The sequence below is a fragment of the Rhea pennata genome, chromosome 14, assembly GCF_028389875.1.
Source record: "Rhea pennata isolate bPtePen1 chromosome 14, bPtePen1.pri, whole genome shotgun sequence".
Lineage (NCBI taxonomy): Eukaryota > Metazoa > Chordata > Aves > Rheiformes > Rheidae > Rhea > Rhea pennata.
The window spans coordinates 21,015,480-21,036,730 of record NC_084676.1 but is presented as its reverse complement, the minus strand read 5'-3'; the positions used below and the strand labels follow the sequence as shown (position 1 = coordinate 21,036,730).

At 52.8% G+C, this 21,251-nt stretch overlaps 1 protein-coding gene across 4 annotated transcripts in view; it reads right to left on the bottom strand.

Moving 5' to 3' along the window:
* Nucleotides 1-9,674: 9,674 nt before the first annotated feature.
* ARHGAP26 (Rho GTPase activating protein 26) overlaps nucleotides 9,675-21,251 on the bottom strand; it is a 157,469-nt gene continuing 145,892 nt past the window's right edge. For 2 of the 4 annotated variants that reach the window (XR_009959932.1, XM_062587666.1), the window contains one exon: nucleotides 18,711-20,694. Coding sequence is in view for 3 of the 4 variants with exons in the window: in XM_062587666.1 (XP_062443650.1) it covers nucleotides 20,664-20,694 (31 nt within the window). In the remaining variant the exon portion in view is untranslated. Of the gene's footprint in view, nucleotides 9,842-13,788; nucleotides 13,881-17,063; nucleotides 17,175-18,710; nucleotides 20,695-21,251 lie in introns of those variants that run through there. The other 2 variants (XM_062587664.1, XM_062587665.1) reach the window with 2 other exon arrangements.

The following is a 21,251-nucleotide window of genomic DNA, read 5'->3' as shown; positions in this document are numbered from 1 at the left end:
GTGGGTGGGAGAATACTCTCAAATCTACTTTAAATAGATATGAATGAAATAAATACTTTTGGTATAAGTGCAAAAGTGTTGGATATGCAGATTCATAGAAAATTAACCCAGTCCTAACTGGATGTAAATGAGCAGGTTATTTTATATATTAAAAAAGCCTGATTTTTGCATATAATGCAACAGCCATAACTTTAAGAGTCATGGGCTGCATTGATGCCAAGAAGATCAGTCCTGACTGCCCATCAGGAAATTTTCAGGAAAATATGCATAGCTTAAGAAAAGTTTACTTCTGTGTGGAGAAACTCACATTTTCTATACAATTAAATCTATCATCGTACAAGTATATATGGAAAAATATCATTGACTTAAGAGGCAGACTTGTAATTATGCCCAGTGGTTTGTTTTTGTTCTATTTTTATTGTATCAATTCTAGAATTTTTTTCTTCAATTAGATGTTTACCTTCGTGCAGGCAGTAAAACAGACCAACTGCACTGACTGATCGTAACTCTCTGGATGTACGGACTCAACTCACGTGGTTAGACGCCCGTTTTCACTTTTCATCTGTCACTGATTGGTTCATCTTTCCTGGAGAGCAGGAAAATGCCGCTACTGATTTTGTGGTCTTAGAATTGTATGTCGAACTTTCTGTCTTTGTAAGGCTGCATCCTTTCATATCGAATTACTAGCGTGCCATAAATTACCATAGGTCTTGTGAATTTCTCCTTGTTGCCATTGATAATTATATTTTAAAAAGTTTAGAAGCTGTAGTAGCCTTTTCTACGTGCACCTTAACAATTTTCTGTATCTCAAAATTTAAATATTTACTAAGGCACTCTAAATTTTGATTTTTACTCAAAGTGGCCAGATTATTTGTGTAACAGAAATGAGAAAAATCATGTGATAAAATACAAAACCTAATATATTTTTATATTTAGTTATAGTTTCAAGTATGTATAATCGGTATGTTCGCTGATCTGAGAAAAGAAGGGAAGGGCTACTGCAGCTTTAAAAGCAATTTATTAAATGATTGTAAAATAGCTTGTATAGTGTATAATAAGGATGATTTTTAGATGACAGATTGCTTTATCATGATACATGTAATTATATTTTTTGTAGGGGTCACAAATATGTGGAATGGTAACCCGTACCAGTTGTGGTTTGTCTGGAAAAAGTCCTGAAGGCGTTGGTGTTCAATATCCAAAGAAGTACTCTGTCTAGAAAGAAGAACCTGTGTTCAGTGGATATTTTTAGGGTTGATTTCACATTTTTCAAATCACTGTGTAAAAAGTCAAGTTGGACATTGGATGGAATACTCCTATCTGTATGTTTGGTTACCATTCACATTTCATTAGTGAATCAGACCTCCGCTGCAAAAAATGTAAGCCGAGAAGATGCGTGTGCACGTACGGATACATACAGCTCTGAATATATGGGGTTAATTTCATATACAGCCTCGCATACCACAGCAAAAACAGCTTGAGAAATTTGGCAATAATACGCATACCGGTACCAGCAATATGTAAATATAGAGCATAGGTTGTTCACGATACACTAGTACATTTCTATTGTTCAGCAGAAGTTTGTTTCCAAGTGAAATAGGAAACTAAATTTTCATCCTTTCTTAAATCTCTTTTTGAATGTTATACCTATTAAAAAAAAGATACTATATTCAGTACTTTGGAGTACAATATCTTTAATAAAAAAAAGTAATCATTCTCTTCTCTTTGAATGATCTGTAAAGAATATGTACATTTTGTAACAGTTAAGCTAAACTTCAGTATTTTAATTATAGCTTTCAACCCAACTCAATGAAAATATTTATGCGACTTGTTCAAGATACAGATAGGAGTTTCTTACTGCTTGGTTTCAGAAGGGCTCTTTACTTAAAAGAAGAGCTGGAAAACTGTTCTTACTTTAGAGAATGTTTTTTAAAAAAAGTTAAGCTGGGAAGCTCAATTCATTAATCTCATTTTAGCCCCCAGATGCCTCCGTTTGCAGTTGTGCGGAAGAGCGAGCGAGCGGCTGCGTGGGGGGTGCACGCGTGCACACGGCGGGCGCCTGTTGTGCATCTGCGTGCACAAGGATGCGTGCCGCCGTGTGCCAGCACAGAGGCAACGACAGTGGACACGAACAAGCTCTTATCCCCTGGGGAGAATTAATAACATAGGAGGAGAGAGGCTCTCTACCCCTTTCGGTCTATATGCCTGTGTATTCATTTTTTCGTTTAAGGATTTAAGGAGAACGAGGAGATGGTGATGTTAGCAGAACGTGTTCATCCTGTATGTGCTGTTAAGTTTTAAACGTCACGATTAAAAATGCGTAGTACTTTAGTAAGCAGTGCAAAGTACATGTTGTGTGTCTCAGTAGTCCTTGTAGCACTGGGTAATATCTGCACTCTGGATAAAGCAGGGAGAACTGCGACTCCGGTCCCTTCAGTGCCTTATCGCGCAGCGCGTGCGTCCGACGGGGCGCCCGGCCGCGGGGCGCGCGCCGCCGCTCCGGCTGCGCCCGGCGAGCCGTGGGAATGGCCTTAGCGGGATAAGCCAGGTCCCGGGGATGGAGAGCGGAGGAACTGTGGATCTCGCACGGTGTGGTCATCACCCAAAGCCAAAACTTTCCGAAACCTTCGATCTCGTTAGGAGCTTTGCAGCTGGAAAGAAGGGAGGAGTGAGGGAGTGAGTCTGGAAACAGGTGCCAATTTAACTTAAAAATAACCTCTCCAGTTTCACAGCAAAGGTAGAAGGCGGGAGGGAAGTGCCTGGACAAATGTCAGCTGAATCCTGTTTCCCTTGGTCATGCTTTAATGAGTGAGGACTTGAGGGTCATACCTTAAGAGCGAGATTTTTTTTTTTTTTTTGAAGATTGTATGCATTATATACCAGTTAAGCGCTACCCTTAGTCCAGTCTGCAGCCGGGCGTTGCTGAGCCGTCAATGTTACATAGGAATCAAACTTTCAGGAAAGGATTAGGGCCTCTTTAAAACCGCCGGAGGCATTTGTTTTCTGATGAAAGGCTGTGTGTATGAAAATACCCCCACCTCCGAACTAACTTGCATAACGGCGTAGATTCAACAATGTGTCATTATTCTATTTTGTATATTAAACAAAAGATATATAATGGGGCAGATCCTTTATCATACCGGTGTATGGCATTATTAAAAAAATCATTATTTTTATCACAGTAATTTTAAACAGCATAAAAAATTAAACCAGTGACTCCTGTTTAAGAATAAAAGTTGTAGTTTTTTATTCATGCTGAATAATTCTGTAGTAACAAGTCTGTAGTTTTTACCTACTCAGTGAAATGTTGGACTGTAAAAGCTTGTGTGGAACTGTTGAACATTTATTTTTTCATTTAAATTTGCTGTTCTGGTAATACAAAGCCACACATCTGTACAGAAGTTGCAGTAAATGTGAGTCATTTACAGCAATGCCGAATAATGGACAAAAACCATAAAATAAAATTCTGCTTTTTTCATTAAATGGCTTCAAAATGCTTTTGTAGTGTTTTTGCTGTGTACCTGAAAAAGATCAATAGTGACAGCTGCATCAGTTTGTTTATGTCCTTTTCATTATTTGCCACATGCAAAAATTACTTATACTGAAGCCAGTTTTTACTGCAGTTAGGTTCTAGAGTGGAAGAATTTCTGATAATTAAGCTCAGAGTGACATTTCAATTGGAAATCATTAGTTGCATTTTCCAAATCTTGCCAGATCTGCTGTTCAATCCATAACTCCTGTTTTCTGGAGAGGAATTGCTAATCAGTCAAACACGGGTCTGTGCGTTTAATCAAATTGATACGTGCACATATCAGATATGTGTAGATCTGTCAGGACAATTAAACCAAGAAAAACACAAAACAATGTGTTTCTGGAAAAAAAATAACTTATTTAAAACATCTTTTGTTATTGCAATGTTTCCTGACAATTTGATGCCTGTCAGCACGTTGGTGAAAGCTCCTTACTGAGGCAGGTCTGGGAGGCCGAACAGTCGGAGAAGGGAAGTAGCGGGCGTGTGCCCCGGTGCTGCTTTCGGCATGGTTCCCGCGCGCTCGCGGGGCGGCAGCAAGTGTGCGGGAAGGCGCCCGGCCCCTCTCCTGGCCCCTCTCCCGGCACCGTGCGGGAGGGCTTTTTTTCCTTAACGTAATTTACTCCTTTACCCCTTTGGATTAGCAATGTAGGATTAATGCTATAATAAAATCTAGTTTAATTGCAACATAAAATTGCAGCTTCCCAGTAGGGAACAATTTATTTGAATTGTTTACAATTAAAACAAAAGCTTGCATAAATTTCCCCATGTTTCTTTTCAAGCTGGTTGTCCGTAGATCAGGTGGAGATGTAACACAACAACAAGATTTATGATAACTGTACGTTTATTGGCCTAACAATTATGAAAAGACACTTGAAGAAGATGCGTACAAGATAAAACAGTCGCTCGATGACTGCAGCAGCACTTCCCTCCTCCGGGACGCTGGGATGGAGCCCGTGTGATGCCGAGGACGCCGACTCGTTTGGTTCATGCTCTCCCGGCCGCTTCCCCGGGCACTTGCAGAGGGTCCGGGCGCCTTCGCAGCCCCGTTGTTCTCGGCGTCCCGGCTCAGGCGCTGCCGCCGGCCCTGGGGCTGCCCCGGCCGCGCCGCTCGGCCCCGGTGCGGGCAGGGCTTCGCCCTCAGCTCCACACTGGGGCCGGTGACCGGCAAAAAAACTCCTATCCAAAAAAAATCCAATTTTCGCAGTAGTTTTGCTATTAAAAAATCGAAGCTCTTGTGGCTGAGAGATTATGTTTGCTGCAGGACTGCCAGAGCCCAGCGGTGGCCAGACCAGGGGCCGAAAACAGGCTGCCAAGGGGCTCAAGTGCTGGAAAAGCGAAACGTTGGTCCAAGAAGCTATTAAGAAATATTAGCTGCCTAAATAATATCTGCGAATGGTTTGACAAATGTTTCTCCTTTGCCAGAAGTTCTTTGGTAGCCCCTGCTTATAAATAGCTTTATTACTGCTGTGCTGCAAATGGGCAATGATTATTTTTCAAACCACTTACTTACCATAGTTCACTCCTTAATAGCAGCTATGTCTTAATTGCTTCCTGCGCGCAGACTCGGGAATCGCCCTGCATTCGGGACTCGCCCCGGGAGCGAGGGGGTCGCGCTGACGTCCCCGGTGCTTGCTGCTCCTGGGTTCCCTCGCGCCCTGCACGCTTGCCTGTTCCGGCTGAGCTGCCGGAGAGCGACGTGTTAGCATTAATAAATAAATAAATAAAAATAATCTAGAAAGCTCAGAACAGAGCAATTACAGGAAAAAAATAGCCCCAAATCCAACCAACCTATCTGATGCCTGGCAGACCAAGAGCAACCCGGGCGGCGCTGCTTTGCTCCCCTCCGGCTTGCGTTACCTCCCCGGGTTTTGCGAGGCTTCGTCCCGGGTTGTGCCACTGTGCGCCCCCAGCCCCGCGGGGCCGAGCACCAAAACCGGGCTGAAAAGGCTCAAAGCTCTTGGGCTAAATATATCATTGTTGCTGGGGAAATAGATAACAAACAGCTGATGGCCTGGTGGCGATGTGGCTTTAACTGGCCCCCTCAGCGCGGCTGTAGGGCTGAGCAGTGCACGGGCTCGGCAGGAGCACAGCCACCGAGCTACCGGGGCCAAAGCTGGCACCGGCACATGCGTTTCCCAGGCCCACGTGCATTGGGCTTGCGACTTTTATTTAATTTCTGGGGGGGGGGGAGGAATGTTGCATTCCCCCCCCCCCCAGCCACATTGGGGAGCACTGGGGGTTTTGCTCGCAATGCCAGTGGCTCAAACGGTGCTGAGCAAAGCAGCCAGCCAGTGCGATTAGCCCGCCTGGGCTGCCGGGGCTCCCTATTGCGGGAAAACCCGCTTCTCCACCCTCCTCCCTGCTTCTCCCGGGAAAACTGGAGCCCGCAGCAGCTTCCCCAGTGCCAGGCTGGCACTTCCCCCTCCACTAGTGCGTCAGCAAGTGTTAGAGCACAGGTGCGATTTTTCTGGCCACCTTTGTCTGAGGTTCATGAGCAGGAATAAGCTTCATCGACCAGAGGGCGGATTTGTAGCGGGTAATAGCTAGGTTCGCCCGTGCGAGCAGTCAGACAGTTGTGCTAAATTACAAGCTGCTTTGCAGCACTTGTCTTCAAATAATCAGCTCCTCGCCCAGAGAACAGGATTTTAAATGGCTATTAAAAAAAAAAAAAAAAAAAAATTGTTTCTAATCTTTATTTCCCAAAAGCTAAAAATTTGAATTAGCCCAAATTTTCAAAGTATAATTGCTTTGAGGTTTCTGGTTCATTAGAGTAATTAAAATCCTATGCATTTTTCCAAGCACAACATGTCCCTTCAGCACTAGCTTTTCTTTTCTGCATAGGTGACTCTCCTCAATTATGTAGCAATTTGCCTTAAATCAATGCTATATTGAGCTGGCTGAGATTTAACACACACGCGCTGCTCGGGCCCTCGTTCCGCAGCTTCGCTGGCCAGCGGCAGATTGGATCATGCAGCGGCTGCACGGAGGAGGGGCTGACGCCGAGCTGGGGCCGCTGTGCGTTTCTGTGGGCTTTCCTGCTGGGAACAGTGGTCGCAGCTATTGCATCTCCCAGGCGCCCCCAGGCATCGCCGCGCGGCCTCCGAAGAGCCCTTGGCTGGAGCAGCCTTTGCGCCTCGGTCCCGGGGCGGCCCTGCACCGTCCGCAGCTCTGGGGCGCGTCACGAGCCAGCGCAGCGCCGTGTCTTGAGGCAGGAGCTCCGCACCAAGTCCTGTTCCTCAGGAGTCAGGCAGGAAATAATTATGTTTGGGCAGTCGCAGCCACACATGACAACTGACTGGCTTGCACACATTTAAACTATTAAAAAAAAAAAAAAATGCAGCATTGCAGCAGTGATGATACTTGCTATAATCCCCTTCCAAGAGGGTTTATAGGTGCATCGTGCAGAAACTGGTGTGCTTCTTCCGGAGCCTGCTTGGCACGTGGCAAGAAGCCACGCTGGAGCCTGGGCTCGCTTGCCATTAAGTGCAAAGAGCCATTCGGGCAAGCCCAGAGAGACTGGCAGGCGGGCAGAGCGCAGCGTGCCGGCGCCTCACGCCTCGCTCTGCCCGGGCGCAGAAGGCGCCCGCCCGCGGGATGCCCGGCCCGGCTTGTCCGCAGCACCGGCTGGAGGCCCCAGATGCCCCTGGAGCAAACACGGCTCATCCAGGGACCGATCGTGGGAAAGGAGCAGCGAAGTCCTCTGTGGCTGGGGTGGGGGCAGAGGCCCCTTTGCAAATGCCCATGGCAAAGGCTCATGGTGATTTTTCTTTGACTTTTGCCAAGTGGCTGTTCTGGATGTCTGCCTTAAAGGGTAATTTTTACCCAAGAGCCTCATGCAAATCAAGGCTCCAGCTTTGCTCACCCCAGGATGCGGGAAGGGCTCTGAGACGGATCTCGGGACCGCAGCCGGCACCTTGCGGAGCTGGTCGTGTTGGTGCTGCTCAAGATCCAGCTAAAGCAAAGCAACTCTGCGCTGGTCGTTAAGCAGAGCCACCCGCTGGCTCTTCCAGGCCCCCAAGGGCAGTGCTGTGGCTCCAGAGTATCCTTCTCTCAGCCCTCTATTCCGTCTTCTTCCCAGCCGTGAAACTGCACCAAGCGCCATCACTCAGCTCAGCTCGGCCCGTTCCCTGCGCTGAGGGTGCTGATCTGGCTGCGAACCCGCGCGGCCCTGCTGCGTGCAGCCCCACGTGGTTACGTGCACGCGTATTTATGTATGTGTGTATGCATTTACGCACATATACCTGCTGGTAGCATCCGTGCAGCAGCTCGCACGGGCACTGTCGGAGCGTGCCGAAGCGGCTGCCATCAGCCCTAATGGTCTGCAGGCCACGGGGGCTCCCTGGGACAGGCCGGCTGCAAGGAGCACGGCCACCTGCCTGCAGGGCTGCACAGGAACCCGAGGTTTTAATTACAAACACCCTCCAGTAGCTCTCCTGCAAGAGCAGTAACTTCTATTTGTGCTTCGTTTTTCTTTCCTGCAGAAGACATCTTGCAGCTATGTTACCGTGGTGCTTCTCTTCACCATTATACTTTAGGTGGTCTGTCAAAAAGCTTCCAAGCCACTAGAAAAGGAATTTGCTCTGTTTTCAGAATAACTTGAGCATTTAAGAGGCAGAGGGATGCACTCCACTAACAAAGTTTTGTGGGGTATAACTACAGGTAAAAGCCTCCTGGCACAGCAGGGCTTTGTACTGCCAGCAAGCACTTTTGCTTGCCCAGGCTGCTGCTCCAGAGAGACCCGCATCACCCGCCGGCCAGCGCAGCTCCACCGCAGGCGATCGCTCGCCGGCAAACACCACGGCGCCAGCAAAACCTGCCAGGCCAGGCCAGGCCCGGCCGGGCCGCCACACAGGGAAGGCAGCCGCAACGCCAAAGTCGCTTCTGAAAGAGCATTTAAGGATCGTTTCCAGCGTCCCGCAGACGCGCTGCTGGCCGAGCGGCAGCACCCGGCATGGCCGCGCCGTCCCCCGAGCCGGCGCCTGCGGCTCCCCGGCCCGGGGCGGTCTCCAGCGCAGAGACGCTCACGGCTGGAAACCCGGGAGACCGTGAGTCGGGGCAGCGGGCAGAACAACCGGCGCTTTCCCCCTTTCTCCCCAGAACAAAACTCCGGGAAGGTCGATCACAGCGAGTGGCGCTGGGAGAGGACTGGCGCTTCCACGGGCCCCGTGCACTAAGGGCCCTGCTGAGTGCTGAGCACTGCACTGAGTGCTGAGCACCGTGCTGAGCACCATGCCGAGCGCTGAGCACCGTGCTGAGCGCTGAGTGCTGAGCTCCGTGCTGAGCACCATGCTGAGCGCCGAGCGCCGTGCTGAGCACTGTGCCAAGCACCGTGCTGAGTGCCAGCGGGCACCACGGTACACGGCAACGCGCCACATTTGCAAGCAGCTTTTCTGCAAATTGGTTTTGAGTGTCCTTTGCTTCTCCTGTTACAGGTCTTCTAAAAATATCAAATAAAGATCTTTCCCTCATAATATTTTAAGATACTCTATTTATACATTAATTCTTTCAAAAATAAAAAGTGACACATACAGCAACTCAGTCACTCAGTCTTTAGCATCGTTACAAAGAGCGAGGACATCCCTTCCCGCGGGGCGAGCGCCGTAGCGGCGGCGGTGGCTCCCGCTCGGCAGGCAGCCGCGGAGGCTCCTCGCTGCAAGCCAGGGCGCCGGCAGAGCGGCGGCGGCGGGCGGCACCGCGCGGCCTCCCCGCCTGCGGCGCCCGCCCGGGCACGGCGAGCCGGGCAGCCGGGCAGCGGGCGCTCCCTGGAAGGCAGCGCTGCCGCCCGCGCCGCAGAGCTCTGCCCGCCAACACCTGCCCCGCACGCGCCCCGCTGCTGCAGCACCGGCCTGCGCTCCGCGCCGGCCGGTGCCTTCACCTCCCCACGCCGCAGCGGCGTGCAGGGGCCGTGCCGTGCCGCGCTGCACTGTGCCACGTTGCACCGTGCCGTGGGGCGCTGCATGCAGATCCGTGCCCCCAAGGCTCTCTTCAGCTTGCAAACCGGCGTGCTGCAGGGCGTCCGCAGCGCGGAAGGGGCAGGCTCCCGCCCCGCGGAGCGGCTGCTGCGCAGCGGGCCGTCGCCTCTGCTGGGCGCTGGGCCGGGCGGCCGGGAGGCGGCGCGGAGCGGCCGAGCGCGGCGTGGCACGGTGCCCCCGGGGGCCGGCGGCCGCCTCGCCGCGCGGGCGCCCCGCCGAGCACCCCGCGCTGCTTCCCACGCCCGGAGTTACAGGAACTCGACGTAGTTTTCGGGGATGAGCCCCGTCTTGCCACGCAGGGTCCCCTCCAGCCAGCCGGGCTCCTGCGACGGGCGCACTGCGGGGCACATGGAGAAGGGCGTTAGTGCCGGCTGGTGCCCGTCGCCCTTCCCACCCTTCCCACCCTTCCCACCATTCCCACCATTCCCCAAGGGAGCGCAGGCGCCGTCAGCGGGGAGCCGAGCTGCCCCGCAGCTGGTACAACGCGGTGCTGCAGCCTCAAAACTTCTCAATTCAACCAGCTACGGGGAATCTGCTGAGTTTACAAGAGCAAGCACAGGCGGGGAAAGGATCCCCGCGCTCCCCGCGGTGAGCGATGGCAAGTCGGTATTTCAGAGCGATCCAAATTTCCGCTAATTCTCTGTGGGGCCCTTCCAGCTTCGTGTTTTCTGGTGTCAGCTGCAGAAGCGGAGCGAGTCCCACCGCTCCGCTCCCAGCCCCGCGCCCGCCGCCTCCCCCGCCGGGCGCCCGCGGCCGAGCCGGCGCCCGCGGCGCTCCCGGGGCGCTCCGCGCCGGGCTCCTCCTGCTCCTTCGCCCCAAGCGCTAATCCTGCAGCGAGCGAAAGCGCAGCTTTTGAAACGTGCTGAAAAATTCACATTGCGGTTCTTCGTTAGCATTTTAAAGCAGCCGGCAGCACCCCGCAGGAACGGTGCTGGCGGCGCAGGGGCTACGCCATCCCCGAAGGCGGAGGAGCCGTTTGCTGCGAGGCGGGAAGGGAGCCGGCCCGGAGAGGCTCCGCAGAGCTGGCGGCGGGCGGCCCCGCGGCGGCTGCAGGCCCCCCGCGGCCCCGGGCGGCCGCACGAGCCGGGCGCTTGGGAGGCAGCGGCGAGCACGGGCGTCCTGCTCACCGCGGCAGCGGACACGGGAGGGAGGGGGAGCGGCTCCGCGCACCTCCCGGGGCCTTGCCTTGCCTTGCCTTGCCTTGCCTTTCCTCCTACAGCCCCGTTCGTATTGCAGAACGGCAATTTTCTAAGCAAAAAATTACGACTGACACTGTCTAGTAAGAACAACCCAGGAGGACGAGCTGCTCAGTGCAAACGTTTCCGCTCCCGCCAGCGCGGCTCCGCCAGCGCTGCTGTGCGCGCCGGCAGAGAAACGGCACGCGCAGCGACGCAGTAACGAAGCATTAAAGCCACAGAAAACTAACTCGTTTTAAAAGAGCCACGGTGCTCTGGCCCCAGTGCTTAACCACCTCTGGGTTTTGCTTGCACCAAATCCTTTTTCCACGCTCACCCTCCTCCCACTCCCAGATCTTAGCGCTTTTGTATCGCAGCAGGTGAAAGTCTTCCGCGCAGAGGACACGTGCAGCTGGCAGGCGCCTCGAGAGGAGCAGCCCCGCCACGGGCAGCAGCGCAGCGCCCGCAGACCGCGCCGGCGCGCCGGGCGGCACGGCCACCCCAGCCGGCAACCAGGAAACCCCTCCTGGAGAAGCGTCACCAAGAGCCGCTCGGCGACCTCCCCTTGGGGAGCGACGCGGGCTGGACGGTGCCCCGGCCAGGGGACGGGCCGCCACGAGGAACGACCCTAACTGCGGTGTCTGCACAGCAGTTTTCAGCCTTCTGCTCTCAGTAAATGGACTGGGAAAGTGCTTTACCTGCTGGTCACACGAGTTCCAGCTACAGCTCTTCCCTTAAAAAATTACTTACGTCCCAAAGAGAGCCATTTACTGCCACCGAGCTGTTGTCAGATACAGCAGGCACGCAGAGTAAACAGCGGGGAGAAACTTAATTCTCTATTACAAAGTCAGAATACAAATGCAACACAACTCCTACATTTTCAGCATAAAAACTTCAGTGTCTGACAACAGTGGTCCAAATGAGGATTCACCGCTTCAAAATCCGCAGCTTTCCATTTCCCAGGGGATTGCTACAGGGTCTGCGACCACCCCTTCCCGCTCCACGGCCCCGCGGCTTCCCACCCGCCGCCCAAGGGCACGCAGCTGCTGACTGCAAGAGAGAGCTGGAAAGCTGGCTGAGACTCCATGCTTCATACAATTTAAATAAAATGATGCTAGAAATATAAACACACATTCTTGAAACGTGATGCTATTTACTGCCTGTTCACCCCCCAGCGTGGTTAACAGTACCCCAACTTCCCAGGCACGTCTAGATGCTACTTTGCCATGGAAAACCTCAGAGAAGCTTGAAGTCAAACAAAAAGCTGTCTTTCTTCTAAAGAGCTCCCAGACATATTTTCTTAGAGTGGGTTTTATAAACCCCCTTCACCATAATAGTATTTCTGCCATTTCTAACTCACTTCCCCCCAGCTAATGGCAGCCTCTGTTACTCTGCTAAGCGATCAGGACACGATGTGTATTTTTTCCTTTGAATAATCCATTGATTTTTGTCTAGCAAACACAATGTATTTAATTCAAACTTGTCCCCCTGCTAGCTCTTCTAATTCCCACAATTCTCTCCAAGGGGAGACTATGTTTATTTATAAGATATCTGTGGAGCTGCTTAGGAAAAGTGTTTTCCTAATTCACACGTATTAATTCTCTTCTCCTTTCTGCTATATTCATCCTAGGTAAAAACAGTGTATGTGGTAGCTCTTTCCCAAATGACAATGCTTAACACACAAAAGCCAAAACTACTTGGAAAGTAGTAAAAAGTCTTTTCTTTACATCGGGATTATATCTAAACCAGAGCTGCTTAATTCCATTGGGCACAGCCTCTTCCTCTTGATGCAGGAAACAGAAGCGCTGTGTTCGTTAGTATCATCTCCAAAAACCTGACTAATCAGCGTGCCCCTATTCCAAGTCTCAGGATTCATAGGAAAAAAAGTACACACTACTTTTCCATCTCCTGCACGAAGCATTATGGCAATTGCATAGAACATTTCTGGTGCTGATACTTGGAAACTAATCTCTCTTACCTAGAAACTACGGAAGAATACTTCTTTCTACTGTGAATGCTGTTGTCAGTCAATTGCTCACTAGTTGAGGCCTTACAGTCAAATTATGGGTCCATACTCACAGAAGGGATGTGGTGGGGCCAGGAGGCCCTGCAGCCACCGCCGAGACCGGGTGCCTGCATGCCCGCCCAGGCAGCGTGTCCCGTGCAGTCCCACCGGACACAGCTGCGAGCGCCTCCATCCGCTGGCAGTACAGTTCGCATATCACGTAACACTTTAGCTAAGAACTGGGACATGCGTATTGCAAGATCTAGAATAACTTCCAGTAACCAGCTGCAACATCTGGCAGCTGCTGGAAAAGAAAACAGCTTGGCTGCTGAAGGTCAGCGTTGACTCCAGAGCAGCGTTAGCCCGGCCTGCCCTGGCTTCCTTGGCTTACCGTGGCACCGGAGCGACACTGTGCCCCACCAAACAGTTTCCTTGTTTTTCCACCTCGGCTCATAGCGCGCACTTCATGTTTTGCAACATAGTCCGGTGAGCCTCTGCCCATCTTCCATGCAAGCCTGAACCTTCCCCTATCGAACTGCCGCAGCACGGCCTCCACCATCTGGGAACGCGGTCCGACAGCCGTCCACCCATGCCCTCACCTCGTGGTCCTGAAAACTCATGGTCTGGAAAAAACCATCTTCCCACCGATCCCAAACGAGGGCTCGATGACCAGCAGATTTTCTGCATAGATACCAAAAGCAGGCCACAACACAGCCCAGGTTTAATGCTTGTGTTTGACATATTTCTGCTTTTTTTTTCATTTGGGGGGTTTTAGTGGTGGGAGCGGGACTGACAGTCATTAAACACCAGCCTGGAAGGAAACTCCATGAATTTAGAGTCCATATCCTTCCCAGGGTCACAGGAGGAATAACAAGAATTTGCAAGACTCAATGATAAATATAAAATAAATGGTATTCAAGTGTCGCTGTACGTAGCTTTATTTGTGTTACTGTTAATGCTGCATCTGTAGTGTCTCAGGTATACGTTAAATAAAATGAGCACTACTGATACGGCGTAGGAGTGTCCAGTTTAAAATAAAGGGAAACGGCGCCTGAGCGAGCCGGGCGAGCCGGCCCCTCGACGCGCGGGGCTCCAGCGACTCACCGTTGTCGAACACGGTGCCGGCCGTGAAGGAGAGCTCGGAGTCGTGTTCGGCCTTGCACGCGTACAGCGCTCTGGCTTTCCGCAACGGCGAGCTGCAAAAACACAGAACACGTCGGCGTAAAACGGATGTTACTCGCACGGCCCGTGTGAGGGGCTAAACGGGAGCGATCGAGCTGGGAACGTTTTGGGAGTCGCTGCGGCGAGACCTTCAGCTGGCTGCAGGGCGGCAGCAGGCGCCGGGGGCGCGCGGCGCTGCCGGCGGCCGCGGACCTGCCCAAGCCCCTCCGTCCTCGAGGGCTCGTTTTCCAGCTGCAGCCGCAAGAGGCGTTTCAGGAGGAAGAATTAGCACTTGGGGAAGGGCATCTCAAAACACAAAAATAAGCAAGCCCGCGAAGGATTTGCTGCCCTTCTTTGGAAACTGTACCTGAGGATAAAAACGATTTAACCGCCATCGGAGGTCAGGGAAAGAGCCTGCGTGCCCCCGCGGCGCGGCGCGGCGCGGCGCACGGGGAGGGCGGAAGGGAGGCGAGCGCCGCCGGCCGCGAGCGCCTGGCCCGCCGGCCCGGCCCGGCCGCACCAGACCGCCCCCCTGCAGCGCCGTCGAGGCGGGGACGGGGACGCCCCGAAGGCTCGCCGGAGCGACGAACCGGGCATCGCCGGTTCCTAGTGCGGTGGCTTCACAAACGTTTGTCTTTCCAAAGGACTTGGAATTATCCCAAACGTTCTCAAACAGAGCCAGGATGATCTGCAGGCCTCCACCTGGGGGGGAAGGGGCTCCGCACCCACGGAGGAGCCACCAGCCAGGGCTTGGTTTCACCACAAACACAGCTCCAAGGTTCGGGCTTTCCCTGTCTAAGTTCCAGCTGTCTGATGTGGGAATCGGCACAGCATTAAACGAACACCCGGAGGGGGTAGCGCTTGGCCGGCTACGAGCGATTCCGTCGCCGGCGGGAGCCGCTCCGCACCCGGACTCGTGCAGCCTCTCAAGCACAACGCTAAAGCCATGTCCTGGCTCTACCAGCCGCGACTGTCCGAGCTGTTGCTTCCCGCACACCAAATGAACGCTGCAACACGGCATCCCTCCGGCCTCCAGCCTCCGCCCGCACCCTCCGTGCGGCTGCCACCACCGGGGCTGAGATGCTCCGGCCCTCCGAAGCCCTGCTGGGGTTTCAGGACCAAAGCGCTTGCATCCCAGCGAGCGTTCATCTTGAATTTCTGCCTCCGATCATGGCACCAAGCCCGGAAAGCACTCAGCTTTACCCAGGCAGCGCTACCAGGTGCCCCCGGGCAGCTTCGGGGACAAGGAGTCTCGCTCCCTCAGGTGACATTACACCGTTATCAGCCGCTGCAGGCTGGGAGCAAACCAAATTAACTGCCGTTTTGGAGGTGACATCTGTAGGGCTGCAGGTCTGGGAGACCTGCAATGCACCAACAGGTTCGGCATCCCACCACCTCCCTGCTCCCAGAGGTGCTGAGGTCCCATGGTCCTGCCGGCAGCACCTGAGCATCCCGCCACCTCCCTGCTCCCGGAGGTGCTGAGGTCCCATGGTCCTGCCGGCAACGCCTGAGCATCCCGCCACCTCCCTGCTCCCGGAGGTGCTGAGGTCCCATGGTCCTGCCGGCAGCACCTGAGCATCCCGCCACCTCCCTGCTCCCGGAGGTGCTGAGGTCCCATGGTCCTGCCGGTAGCACCTGAGCATCCCGCCACCTCCCTGCTCCCAGAGGTGCTGAGGTCCCATGGTCCTGCCGGTAGCACCTGAGCATCCCGCCACCTTCCTGCTCCCGGAGGTGCTGAGGTCCCATGGTCCTGCCGGTAGCACCTGAGCATCCCGCCACCTCCCTGCTCCCAGAGGTGCTGAGGTCCCATGGTCCTGCCGGCAACGCCTGAGCATCCCGCCACCTTCCTGCTCCCAGAGGTGCTGAGGTCCCATGGTCCTGCCGGCAGCACCTGAGCATCCCGCCACCTCCCTGCTCCCGGAGGTGCTGAGGTCCCATGGTCCTGCCGGCAACGCCTGAGCATCCCGCCACCTTCCTGCTCCTGGAGGTGCTGAGGTCCCATGGTCCTGCCGGTAGCACCTGAGCATCCCGCCACCTCCCTGCTCCCAGAGGTGCTGAGGTCCCATGGTCCTGCCAGCAACGCCTGAGCATCCCGCCACCTTCCTGCTCCTGGAGGTGCTGAGGTCCCATGGTCCTGCCGGCAATGCCTGAGCATCCCGCCACCTTCCTGCTCCTGGAGGTGCTGAGGTCCCATGGTCCTGCCGGTAGCACCTGAGCATCCCGCCACCTCCCTGCTCCCAGAGGTGCTGAGGTCCCATGGTCCTGCCGGCAGTGCCTGAGCATCCTGCTGCCTCCCTACTCCTGGGGTCTCCAGGGCTCTGGAGGTGCCAAGGTCCTGTGATCCTGCCCAGCATCCTGATCCCTCCAGCTCAGAGCCCACCCCCACCTTCTGTGTCTCCGGCACCCAAAGGAACAGGACATCCAGCGGCACAGTGGGATGCTCTGGGGGCCGGGCACCAGAGCAAACCACAGACAGCAACCCAGGGCTCCGGCAGCGGACGGGGATGCTCTTCCTGATCCCCAATGGCTGTTTCCCTGCCCGGAGGCTTGACAGCGCTCGGTACCCCTGGGGGTGATGCACCATGTTACTGCAGGGGCTGGCTGGAGATCCTCCCTCTGCCTGTCTGTGACCTTAGGAACAATTTACTCCACAGAGGTGCCCGAGTACCAGGGACAAGGAGCAGCAGCAGACAAATGTCTATGTCACACAACTGCATAATGTTATATATGCTCCCTAGATGACAGATTTGAGAAGGGAAGTGGCCAGAGAACAAGGTATCACAACGTTTTACAAACATTTGCTATTCTCTGCCGCGTCCAGGCAGACAGTGCTGTTCTTACCTGTTGTGGAGATGAGCAAAGGGAGCTGCAAGGAGCTTAAATGACCGGGCAAAGCCCACAGAAACCACAAGCAAGTTCACTCACTGCGAACGCGACCCGAGAGTGCCGACTCCTTGCAGCCTGACCACTGCAGGCGTGCAGAGCTGCTGGCACGAGGCGGGCGCCTGGCAGCCCCACGCCTCGCCATGAGGCCACTGCCCGTGACCTCCTCGGGGTCAGGAGATGCAGGACAGTCTCCTCCTGCTGCACGCAGAGAGCTGCGCTGGGGGAATTCGAGCAGGATGCAAAGGGAAAAGGGAAGTGAAGTGGGGGAAATCAAGTAAATTGAACGGAAGACAGCAAAAGCAACACAAAGCAAAGCAAATTCTGCCACAGACCTGATGGGGGATGAGTCGCTGGACGTAGAGGAGGTGGGCATAGGGCTTGATGGTGCGGAGAACATGGGCCAGGACGGTGAGAGGGGTGACGTTGGGCTTGGACTCTGAGGGCTGCAAGACATAACCAGATAACTTATCAACATGCAACCACAGCAACAAACACGGCCGAGAGACACGCAGACGACAGCCGACGATAGCGAGCGCCTTGGGAATGCTCGGAGCATGAGACATGGCTGCAAAACCAAGCGCCAAGACCTTGGGAAGTGCTTCAAGGCCAGATCTGCAGTTCTGCAGACAACGAGAGCTGGATCTTCCAATTAACCCCTGCTCCATTGCCCCCTCGCTGGTGAGCCGGGTACCTCGAAAACTCTAAAAGAGTAAAACATGCCAGGTTACGGGGGTGCTTCGCTGTGCACAGCCGCTTGGTCTCCCCAGCAACTTACCTGCTTGCTTTCATTTTCCCCGTTTGGCAGAAAGGGCTGATCGTGCTTCTGGATGCTAAGGATGCCCGCGGCAGACCGCACTGCCCTCTTTGCTTCAGCCCGCGTGGCGTCCGCGCGTGAAGGCTGTCCTCCTGCCCGGCCCCAGCGCCCAAACACAATTCCCCGCTTACAGTTGGGACCAAACGGGTCGCAGGCACCGGGAGCCCTTCGCCCGCTGCGATGCCGCAGCGGCCCAGACTGAAATATTTTGTTATACTAACAGGGAAGAGAATATAATACGCACTTCGTCTTCATTTCAAGCTCCACGTAAAACCCCAAACTCCATCGTTTTAAAGAACCAAATCCCCTCAAATCCAGGAGTCTTCCAAAATCCAAGAAACATTTATGGTTAATCTTGAACTTGGTGGTGTGATTGTAATTTTCTTTATTTCAGCCTGAGCTACAGTGTAGTAGCTTAAAACTAGCAGCACTCTGCATGCCAGCTTCCACCAGGGCACCAGCTTCACGCGCGTGTGTGCTTAACACGCTGGTGTTCTCCACGCCTGCCTCACACCCGACCCGCTCCTCCGCACGCGGGAACGGGGGCTTCCAGCAGTGCCGGGACCCTGCTCACAAGACTGGGCCTCGCACCAGTGTTGCCTGCGTGTCTGCTCACGTGCTCTCTGAGCAGAGCCGAAAGCCAGCTCTATTCTGCATTCGCGGATTGTGACAACCCAAAATTGAAAGTGCATTTGCTCCAATTTCTAGGGAGAAAGTGTCCATGTCAAAAACACCACCAGCATAACTGGCACCTAGGGGGACGTTCAAGAAGGTTAAATTTTTGGCCAGAACTGCTTTGAAGTCCACATCCATTTCAGGGCAAACTCTTGGCTTCTTTATTCTTCGGCGAAGTCATGTCACCGAACGGAGCCGAGCTGACCCGCTGCCCCTTGCAGGAAGGGCAATGCAGCAGGAATCGCTGTATCACTTCAGCGATTACATGTATACAGAAGCGAAGGCCAGCAGCACAGCCGAACTTCCGCAGGAGGGCTGCAAACCAGGGAACGGTCAGAGATGGACTCAGCAGAAACCCCCAAAATGTTCACCTAAGAATTATCATCAGCATTTAGAAACAATCTGCTTGTATTTTTCTATCAAAATTGTCCGTCTTCTTCAAATTGACTAATTATCTACACTGTTTTGTCTTCAATGAATCTATCAGACATTTGTACTTACCATATCGTAAATTTAATCTGTTTTCAATTGTAAACAGAGGGAGGTGCTACAAAGAGCACTGAGTTCTGCCAGCGACAGAAATTAACCCTTGAAACACAGGTCTTGCTGCTTCTTTTTCTTTGCAGCAGGTGAAGTTGTCTGTCTTTCCCACGATGATGTTCTACCTTCCCTTAACACAGCAAATTATATAGCATATATGGCGTGTCATTTTGTTTTATTTTATCCATGCATAAGCATGCTTCTGCCCTCTAATGGAGAGAGTCCGTTAGACTCATTTGAGCATATGGAGAGTGCTCTTCTCTGGATAAAAGAACCTCAAATATTTCATCATTAGTATCGCAAGAGGCGCTGCTATTTTGGAAGCCCAAGCCCTTTGGCTCCAATACCCATATGCAATGTTTCCTGGTTCTGCACAGCGGAACAGCTTGGGAACATGAGCACAAGCTCCGGGAGGGACCCCGAAGGTGTGCCCCTCGTCTTCCCGCGGCCTCCCGGCACGCGTGTGGACTCCTCCGACCGGCCACCTCCACCAGCTCTCCAGGAAGGTGCACGTTACCTGCTGCAGCCTCTGTGCCCCACAGATTTTTCTAGGGCCATGCTGGGGAGCAGCCCTCTCAGCCTCCGGCTCCCAGCTTGAACTAGGTGCCTTTCACTGAGCAGCCTGCAGGGCACAGCGAGCCCTACCACGGCTGAGATACCTTGGCCATCAGCTCATCTTCTGGCTAGCCACAAGCCCCCGAGTGGCCATAGCCAATGGACTGTGAAGGCCCTGAGCAGGGGTAGGACAAAGTGCTCACTGCTTTTTCCAGAGAGGAGTGTTGCCCAGAGTCAGAAGATGCCGGGAAGTGGGGTCTGAGTCAGTGGTTGAAATAACCCTGGGCTTGTCCCCCGCAAGTGGCCCCAATGCCTCTGCCCCTCCTTCGGCCGCACGGCTCGGGGACTGGGGACACCCCAGAGGTGGCCCTGCAGCTCAGCAGCGTCCATGCAGCGATGCCACCGCCTCCTGCACAGACTCCTGGCACTCCTAACTTCAAAATTTAAAAAAACATCCAACTGTAAAAGGCACTGAGATTAGAAATTCCCAACACACTTATTGAGATGAAATCATTTATAAGAATACAATTCTCGCTAATCATAAAGTCAGCTCTGTCATCACTACATCAGCTGCTTTGTCTGTTGCACTAATTACAGTATATGAAACAGTGTGATTTGCAGAGAATCATTCTGCGATCTTGTCTAGTAAAAAAGCTTTAAGAGCAAGAAGCCAGTACTTGGACTAGCCTTTATCTAAGAAGCTATAATAAATTTGGAGGAGGATTTTGGTGTCTTTGGATTCTAGATGGCACGGAAGACATTCCCAGTGCCTACCAAAACCACAGCAGAAATATTAATTAATGAGAATATGCAATTTTTTCAGCAGTAAGATCAGCCTTTTTCAGTCAAGTTACTCACAGAAGAGATGAATTTGGTCCTATGACGACTGAGCTACTTTTGCTCCATCTTGCATTCCTTCTGCAAGTCTCTCCAGCAAATTTCCTCAAGAAGAACAAATGGACTTTCCAAGACCCTGCCTGAGCTGCCTCCCCCCCAGCACCTACAAATAGTGTGGCTATGAGGCATGCTAACAGTTTATCTCCTTTCAGTGTAATGCATACACTTATTTTCAAAGATACTGCTTGAATATAACCCAGCTGAGTTATGCAATTGCAAGGCCTAAGTCTTCCCCTGTCTCATTAGAGAAGTAAATGCTCTTGAATAAACAGGCTATTCTGAGACCTCATTGCATTTTGGAAAACAGTTCTCTTGTAGGATCCAATTTCCTTTCTTTTTCCCATGGAAATAGCAGAGGTGGTGATGGGCTTTTTGGAAATAGTCGCTGCTGCCTGCCTTCAGTTCTGTCTGCAGAAAGTAAATGTCATCTGGACCTTTTTTTTTCTTCTTCTTATTCTTGAGGACTTTGCGAGGGGCTCTCCCTGTTAGGTGCATAGTGGGAAACAAAACAGAAAAAAAAATGCTAAGAACCAAAAATATCAAAAGCAGGAAACAAAAAAGTGGCTAAAATTAGAGTCTTCACACGAGGATATTAACTTTTTGCGACTAGAAGCAGGAGAGCGAATGCTGTGAGTCAGGAGCCCAGAACATCCCGGTGCTTTAGCCTTTCCTTCTTGTTCACTCCATGCCCCTCCACTTGAATCAACTTCCAAAAACACAAACAGCGGCAGGGACCCACAACTCAGGAAGCCAAAGACGTGGCAAAAAAGTGCGCTGGAAGCGGCACTGGAATGGAGGGTGCAGTATTTCAGCACTCAGTTCACACTGGCTTCAGCACTCCTAGGTGCCCCTTTGAAAATCCAACTGTACAAGCAAACATATATTTAGAGATGAGTGAAACTAAATCCTCCTCCTTGCTTCCCCTGACTACTGTACGTTTTATCTTTCCTACTCTGTGTTCAGTTTGCTGCCCAAACATGTCAGAGAAACAATTCCAATTTCCAGATCTGATCCTCTCTCCAGTTCTATCTAAAGATCA